This window comes from Sapajus apella, unplaced genomic scaffold (assembly GCF_009761245.1).
Source record: "Sapajus apella isolate SASKATOON/1434 unplaced genomic scaffold, GSC_monkey_1.0 scaffold1, whole genome shotgun sequence".
NCBI classification, from domain to species: domain Eukaryota; kingdom Metazoa; phylum Chordata; class Mammalia; order Primates; family Cebidae; genus Sapajus; species Sapajus apella.
This window is the reverse complement of record NW_022436941.1, coordinates 11180584-11189407: the sequence shown is the minus strand read 5'-3', so window position 1 is coordinate 11189407 and position 8824 is coordinate 11180584. Positions and strand designations below refer to the sequence as shown.

At 42.5% G+C, this 8824-nt stretch overlaps 1 protein-coding gene across 3 annotated transcripts in view; it reads left to right on the top strand.

Annotated features, from left to right (window-relative positions):
* The first annotated feature begins 267 nt into the window (after positions 1-267).
* Positions 268-8824, top strand: part of ADAMTS19 (ADAM metallopeptidase with thrombospondin type 1 motif 19) — a 242712-nt gene continuing 234155 nt past the window's right edge. For 2 of the 3 annotated variants that reach the window (XM_032261509.1, XM_032261621.1), the window contains exons 1-2: positions 268-1451; positions 2017-2672. In XM_032261509.1, the coding sequence (XP_032117400.1) occupies positions 1361-1451; positions 2017-2672 (747 nt within the window). In that variant the 5' untranslated portion in view covers positions 268-1360. The remainder of the gene's footprint in view (positions 1452-2016; positions 2673-8824) is intronic. The other variant, XM_032261570.1, reaches the window with a different exon arrangement.

Below are 8824 nucleotides of genomic sequence, written 5' to 3'. Positions count from 1 at the left end.
AAGAAAGAAATATGTTTGGGGTTGAATTGCCCCCAAAGAGGGCAGGAACAGCAAAAATGTATTTTTTATTTACACGTAAAAAGTACAGAAGGCAAAATAATCTCACCTGATCTGAGATCTTTAGACTATAATGTTTAATGTTGATTCCCTTATTCTTACTCCTGTTAGTACTGTGTGTGTGTGTGTGAGTGAGATGGGGTGGGGGAAGGAAAGAAACTGATAGTACTGATGAATGGGGAGCTAGAGATAAGGAAGGAAAAGAGGCTCTAAAACGTAAGGGTGGCTACTGTCCTGGCAACCTTTAAAGCACATTCCATGACGAATTACATTATCTCCGCGCTTAGAAAATTCCGACGGACAAAGATGGAAGACAAATCAAAAGCCTTTGGTAAATGAGGCATCAGCTTTGTGCTCAAGTCTGCGCTAATTTTTGCTTTGTGTGATGTACGAATGTGACAAAAAGAGGAGCTGGAGTGAAGAGTGGGATGGGAAGGGGGAGGTACTTCTACCTGCACACACCTCAGCAGACTGGTGGGGGGCAGGGGAGGTATGCAAATCAGGCCTTCCCGAGTGGCCAATCAATAGTCAGGTGAGGGATTTTGGGTCCCCCACTCCATTTCAACCGGCATTTGAGCACGTGCATGGTGTTCTGGGACCTTTGTCCCGCAAAGTCAGGCTTGGCGGGCACCCCTTGGTCCCTGTTTCTGGTCAGATGTGCTTGATTCTTTTCTGCTCTACACCCCACGTCGCTAGTCCCGTCTTCCCATCACCCTACTCATTCCCTGCTGCGCCGCTGAGGGTGAGAGACTTCAGCGTTGCATCCCAAGAAGCTTGAGAAGTGTGCGGAGCTTGGCACACCAAGTTGCTGAGACTGTGACACCAGCCTCCGCCCGTTCCGCGCGGGTGCAGGCAGCGAGCCTCGGCTCGGACACCACAGCTCTCCTGCCCGCGTTGGGCAGTCCTCCGCCTGTCCAGAGGCAGCACTCCCGGATCTCGGCTGGCTGTGGGTCTGTCTCCTGGGGCTCCGGCACTAGCCCGCTCGGCCTCGGAAACTCTTGCAGCGTCCAGAACACAGAAAATAGACTCACCACCTAATTCGCCAGGGAGCTCGAGCGCTGCGGGGCCGCGGGGCTGTCTCCCCGCTCCTCCCCCCACCCGACCCCACCCCACCCCCGGCAGTGCTTCAGAGGCCTCCTGGAGTCACACAGTCTACCCCCGAACACCCCCTCCCCTAGCAGACAAAGGGCCTGGGCAAATTCACTGCCTGGCCTCCTCGCGCTCCGGGGAGGCCGCTGCGCCCGGAGTGGATCGCACGCTGGAGGCGTGCGCCGGGCAAGAAGCGGCGGCCACGGAGCGCAGTATGGGGAAGAACCGCGAGATGCGCCTGACTCACATCTGCTGCTGTTGCCTCCTTTACCAGCTGGGGTTCCTGTTGAATGGGATCGTTTCAGGTAACTCCTTCCATGATTTTCTCACTTCTTTTCCAGCCATCCCAGCGGAGACTGCGAACGTACGGGTAGGCAGGGCTGGTGCAACCGGTGCACTGAGAGCAGGGCTCGGTGGGTAGCAATAAAAATGAGCTTGAGGTGCGGGTTAAGGGGCCAAGTTCGGAAAAGAAGCGCACTTCTGCCAGCCTCGTTTTAGCTGTATGTGGAATAGTTTCCTTCTAATTAGAGCGGTAATATTGCAAAGGTACGTTTACAGTACCTAGAGGAAATCATTTAATCCTGCTGGAGTCTGCACCGGTTTTCTTTTCAACAATGAAGTGCGGTCAGCAAACTTTGAGTCCTCTCTCCCCTGCCCCCAATATAATCGTACTTTTACTCTGAAAATGCTGGTGTCTGTAATCTGATCGCAAGGCCTCGGGGGGTTGCAAAGAGTTTCGGGGTATAGACGGGTGGTCTTCCTCATATTCAATGCAGGCGCCCTGTGTCTATGAATTGTGAGCTTGGAAATGTTTGTACTACTGGAACTGCAGCACTTTAAGCCCCGCACTTCTGTCTGCCCCGCCCGCAGAGCTGCAGTTCGCCCCCGACCGCGAGGAGTGGGAAGTCGTGTTTCCTGCGCTCTGGCGCCGGGAGCCTGTGGACGCGGCTGGCGGCAGCGGGGGCAGCGCGGACTCCGGCTGGGTGCGCAGCGTTGGGGGCAGTGGTGGCGTCAGGGCGCAGGCTGCAGGCAGCTCGCGCGAAGTGCGCTCTGTGGCTCCAGTGCCTCTGGAGGAGCCCACCGAGGGCCGGTCAGAGTCCCGGCTCCGGCCCCTGCAGCTGTCGGAGGGAGAGGAGGACGAGGAGCTAGAGTCTCAGGAGCTGCCGCGGGGATCCAGTGGGGCTGCCGTCTTGTCCCCGGGCGCCCCGGCCTCGTGGCAGCCGCCGCCTCCCCCGCAGCCGCCCCCGTCCCCGCCCCCGGCCCAGCTTGCAGACCCGGATGGCGATGAAGTGTTGCTGCGGATTCCGGCCTTCTCTCGGGACCTGTACCTGCTGCTCCGGAGAGACGGCCGCTTCCTGGCTCCGCGCTTCGTAGTGGAAGAGCGGCCAAATCCCGGTCCCGGCCCCACGGGGGCAGCATCCGCCCCGCACCCTCCCGCGCAGGACGACGCAGGCTGCTTTTACACCGGAGCTGTGCTGCGGCATCCCGGCTCGCTGGCCTCTTTCAGCACCTGTGGAGGTGGCCTGGTAAGCCCTTCTTTCCCTAGCTCTCCTCTTTCCCCTGTTGCTCCTCTTCTTGCCCCATAGATCTGGTTGATTGGCATGCACCTTCTCCCCTTTCAGCCTGCTCCTTTTGAGCTTCGCCCTAGACTGCACCCTCAGGGGTCTGTATCATTTATTTGTCTTCCATGGAACATCTCCAGAGCAGTTATGTGAATCGGAAGTCTAATTGGATGGATAAATGTCCTTCTCCTTTCAGATGGTTATGTGTCTTTCGAAACTACGTGAAACTCTGCCTTTCTGTAACTTCTTTCCAATGATTCAATTTCTTTCTGTTCTCTAAGGTTTTCTAAACTAAGCCCACCACGTCATGTCTTTTAGGAACTAGAAAGACACCAAGTGGGCTCACTGATGTATCTCCTCCGTGTTTGCCTCTCACTGTCAGTTCCTCATCTGTTATCTTAGAGCTTTTTCATGTCCTACTTCAAAGTTGCAAGAATAATTCTATAGGGAATTAATCTGACAGTTGTATAGAATTTAAACATATCAACAGCCATCCTGGACACCTGTTCACTGTTCCAGTGAAAGACAGGAGTTGGGAGGGACTCATCGGAGAGACTGGAGCTGTTGAGTAAGGGGTGACTTTAGAATCCAATCCCTGTTCAAAGGGTTATGGTTCTGTGATTTACATTTCATTTGACAGTAGTTCCTTTTCTTTTTTCCACTCTGTGGAGGAAAGGAGCAAGGTGGAGAGCCTTGTTAAAAGGCCTGTTGGAATGGAAAGTTAAAGTCATTCGCTCTGTCAATGAAGATCATCATTTGATTTTTCTCCCTCTGTCAAGATTCGGGTTGGGACAAGCGTCTATAAGTTAGCCTTAATGTGTATGTGTGTGTGTGTTTGTGTGTGTGTGTGGGGGGTCAAATACGCATACATAAAATTTACTATTTTAACCATTTTTAGGTGTACAGGTGTGTAACATTAAGTACATTCACGTTGTTGTGCAACACCACTATGACCTTTACTATTAATGGGTTTAAGACAAAACTCATAAAATATAAAAAATGTCCTTGTGATTTGTGGCTTCATTTTGTTGTTTATAGCGAGCCATTGGGGAAATCCACAAGAACTTACATGGAAGCAACCTGCTCATTTGGAGTAAATCCAACAGCAGTGGATAGCAGAACGTATCAGCAAAATCAAAGCCAACCAAAACTATGCCCTGCCACACAAGATCCCATAGTCAAATGATGTAAATTGTTGGACAGGGCTCATAATGATGAATGTTCAAATATGGGCATTTTTAGACATAAGTGAAAAAAATGGCATGGAAAAATTACATGAAAAGCTTTTATAAAAAGGTTATCTGTGGAAGTGATATTTGAACATTTCACTGGGGAAAACATTTTGTGGAGATTTCATTGTCCACTAGGTTTTGGCTGGAGATGAAATAATCACATATAGAAAGTTCCCGGTGTGGTAGGAGCAATGGAGAATAAAGCATTTCACTGTGTTGAAATGTGCACTTTGGTCAGATTTTCCAAATGACCTATTCCTTCTCTCCATACTTAAGGAAGCAAAGTTAGAATTATAAGTAGGTTTTTCATAGAATGAATAGGAGTTTGACATACCTCCCTGTTTATCATGTTGGACATTTACTCACTTTTCCTATTAGCCACATATGTATATGTTCTGAACTGGGAAGTCTTTGTTATTGAGGAAAACTGCCATTGCCAGCAATACAGTTTTAGGAGTTAGATTTTCAGTAAAAAAGTTAAGCAAATAGCCAAGAAGGGTGGGTTTGTTACTCTAGACTCTAACACGCCAGCCCTTTTCCCTTATGAGCTGGTGGAGAGAGTTGTTATCTGTACTTTGGAAGAGGTCTGTTCCCTGATGATTGACAAGCTCCTTATCATTTTAGGCTTCATTTTCCATAAGTAAAATGAGAGAATTAGATGATTTAATTTAAAAAATGGATGAAGGGATTAAAATTCTATTGGATATTTAGTGTATTATAGGTCTTGTGTTAGAGGCTAGAATGTTCTGCCTTTTAGGGGCTCACAAATTAAGAGAAATATGTCATGTATAGGTGGAAATGACCCAAGTAGTCACAAGACGGTGACAAACCAGCACGATGAATCAAATGTTATGCTAAGGTAAAAATCCCTTGGGAGAGGTGGGGAATGCTTCCCAAAGCAGAAGTTTAACTGTATTTTAAATCATGGAGAGAATTTTTCCAGGCAGAAAAGAAAGCTGGAGTGTTGTAGGTAGAGAGAGGACACTGAATAGAGGTGTGAAAATGTAGGACCTGTCAAGGGACTAAAAAAAAAAGAGTATCTCCTATGACTAGGCCAGAAGATGCAATAGAGAGAAATGATCTTAAATAATCTAGAGATCAGACTTCAAAACCCTTATCTGGTAGAATATGGGCTTCTTCTAACTGTGAATATTCATAGAACTACATTCCTGTTCTTTATATCTCTAGAATTCTCTGATCCTGTAATTCTAATGTGAGGAATCATGATACATTTATACAGAGAGGGTGAATCATTTATAAATGCAACTGCCATTAGTTTGCTATAATTATTGTCTTCTAAGGGAAAGCTTTCTTATTGTTAGTTGCAGAGAAGAGGGTAGATCATTAACTGCACCTTCCCTTCCCCTCTCTTGGTAGTAAGTTTTGCCTACTGGTACCTGAGCTTTTCAACATCTTTGGATTATAACATATTTAAAAGTATCCAAAAGTCTCTACCAAAGGAACTAGATCGTCAGCTATCCAGTAAGTGAACATTTGTGAGATTGACCAATTTACTCTCCAGGTAATACTCTTACTTTTGTTATTAAAGGAAAAGTGCCAAAATGGAGATTTTGGATAGAGGGGCAAGGGCTGCCTCTTCAAAGTTTTTAATGTTTCTAGATCTCATATCTGGATCTCTTGCTATATAAAATCTACAAATTATACTTACATATCTAGCAATTGATCTAGGAAGTGCTATTATTTCTCTTTGTACTGATTAGTGTAGAATTGAATAACAATCTTATTTGAGCCATATATTAGATCTCATAAGCATGTAAATATACTACTACTAATCAATTAAACATGTATTAAACAACTCATGACTAGCGCATTTTGCAGATATAGAGAATACAAAAAGATGAAGCAGTCTTAATATATTTCATGGGGCTCTCAACCTAGCTTACCAGTTACTGATGTAAACAGGGAAATACAATAGGTTGAGATATGTGAAAATATAGATATACCATGAGTGCTCTGATGGTACTGTTTTGTTCATCTCTTTTTAGTTTCAACGCATTATAAGATACCTACATTTTAGTAGGCACTCAGTAAAAAATCACTGAACAACATCTGAAGTACTTTATGATATTTTAAAATCATCTTTAAAATTTAAAACACACAAAAGCAACAAATTAAATTCCATGAAACTGTGCCACAATTATCTTTGCTCAAAGTTAACACAATGCTTTTTTACTAAAAACATGCTTATAAGCACTAGGCCAAAATAAACTCGATTAGTATATACCTGGCCTGTGTTGTTTTAAATGGACTATTGACATGGCAGACTACTTATTTTTTCCAGATGATGAGGTGTGCATACTAAAACAAATGCCACCTTTTCCTACTTAAATTAAGAGTTTACTAAAACTAATGCCGCCTTTTCTTAAGAGTTTTACACAGTGGTTTTTTGGATTAGCTTTTGATACAGAATTTGGAGCCTTCTCAAAATTCAATTATTTTTTCTCTTATTTGCATTATAGTATTCTATGCTGTAGAAAGTTTTGAACAATTAAATATTTTTGTGACTACCCTTTAGATGAGGCACTATATCAGTTAGCAGCGTGAAAGCTGGTGTCAAGGCAGGAATGAGTAAGGGAACATAAACACATAACAAGGAGAACAAGTGGAATCAATCAACATCCACATGAAAAAACTAAGACTACAGACTGACCACATATATCTACTTTCTTCATTCAAGCAAAATCTTAGGAATGATAGAAAAGATATTCTAAATAAATAGAAAGCAGTATTAGAAGAGAATGTCATCAGGACTTCAGATATTTCGAATATCTCCTGAAAGATTGAAACAGTTTGGCTTGGACTGAGGGAAACGTGTAGTCATTAGAAAACATCTGTGAATGGCAGGAGCCATGCCAGAAGTGCTGCTGTACATGCAGGGAAAGGCAATGCAGTGAGCAGAAAGGTACCCTAGAACAAGAGCAGGATTTGTTTTTTCTGTCATCCCATTCTGCCAAGCACTAGAAGCCACATATGTGTCACTAACACAGGAACAGAGAACAGAGGCAGAGCTTACCCAGGCATGTGGGTGACACCCAGGAAATAGTCTCTACTCTCAAAAGCTGAGCTGTTGGCTTCCAGCACCCAGTCAAAGGTCCCATCCGTCCCTAACTCAAGAAGAGCTGAGTAAACTGAACTTGGCACAACAGATAGGTGAGCAGAGAAACCAAGAAAATATGAGCTGACACCCAAGAATATTCCATTTTGAAGAAAACCTTGTAAAAAAGTATGTCAAACTCTTGTTAATATTCAAAAACGAATATTAATACATGAAGCAAAAAAAAAATAATAAATAGAATAACAGAAATCTAATGCTCAGAGGAATAAAAGCAGGTATATATGAATGAAAAAATACATTTAAAAAATAAGAACAAACTGCTATCCTTAAAAAAATAGATAAAAATGGAACTGAAATTATGTTTTACTTAGAATAATAACTCAATAGATGAACTGATAGGTAAATTTGTGACATGGAAGATCAAGCCCGGAAACTATCCCAGAGCATAATACAGAGCAAAAATGAATATTAAAAACAAACACACAAAGCAAAACAGTTGTGAGACATGAATCATAGGTCTAGATCAAACATTAATAGGAATACATTTTAAAAAATCACTATAAATATTGAATTTAAAAAATACATGCAGTTATACTTTACCTATCAGTTACACTTTGGATGTGAGGCCAGATATCACTTCTTTGAGGGTGGAGGGGAGATGTGATAAATGGTGTTCTGGACAATGCTCGCTCAGCATGTATCACAAACGATTTTCAATCAGGTTTTCATATTCTGAACTAAAAATAAGAAAAATGCAAAGCAGTTTATGTGTAAAATTTAAAAAATTTTTATTCTTTATGGTTGTTTCATTTCAAAATTATAGCAAAATTTTTAAATAACTGTCTTGTTTTTCCAAGACATATTTTGCACTCAGATTTCATTGGATTTCATATTTAATATTTAAATATCGATTAAATTATACAATTATAAAATGTACCTACCTGTATTCAGACAAATATGGCTGACTGTTGGTAAATACACAGGCTGACTGGTGGAAATAGCTGTGTGCTGTAAGACAAAGGAAGTGTCTGCTAGCTATGAGCATTCAGCATGCTGATGCCTCAGTGACGTATTTTCTAGATGGTGTGTGTATACTAGTTGAATTGGTTGATATAACCAAGATTACTTAGGGAGAAGTTAAAGAGACCAGTGATTCTAATTGAAATGGTTAACATAGCCAAAGTTCGTTAGGTAGAGGTTAGGAGACTCTTTTTTTCCTCATCAGAAACAAATTTATCAGAGATAAGACACAAACCTTCAGATTAAAAGACCAATCATGAAACTCAGCATGGTATAAGAAGGACCCAAATCTAGATACACAGTGATGGAATATTAGAAAATCAAAGAGAAAGAAATTCTTCACATTTAATAGAGGAGAGATGATGTACAGTGGGATGCGTGTCAGATTGACTTTGGAGAATTGAGTAAGTGATAGTAGATGCCAGAGGATCAGGTAACTTAAGAATTCTGAGAAAGAGTCATTTTAAATCCTGGATTATATGCTCAGAAAAAATATCATTCAAATCTGAGGCTAAAGGAAATCATTTTCAAAATTATAAGGATTCAGACATTACCACATAGAATCTTCAAAAAGGTATGCAATGAAAAATCTTCTTCAAATACCTGTTTCCTCGTTAGTAGTTAGTTTTCCTTCTAGAGGTAACCAGGATTATCTGCTTATAGTGTCTGATCTGGAGTTAGTTTATGCGTAAACAAATATATATGCATGTATACATTTATAGCTTTTTAAAAACCCATACTGTTTACACACACACACAAGTGGTATTATCACATTTGAGTGTATAAAG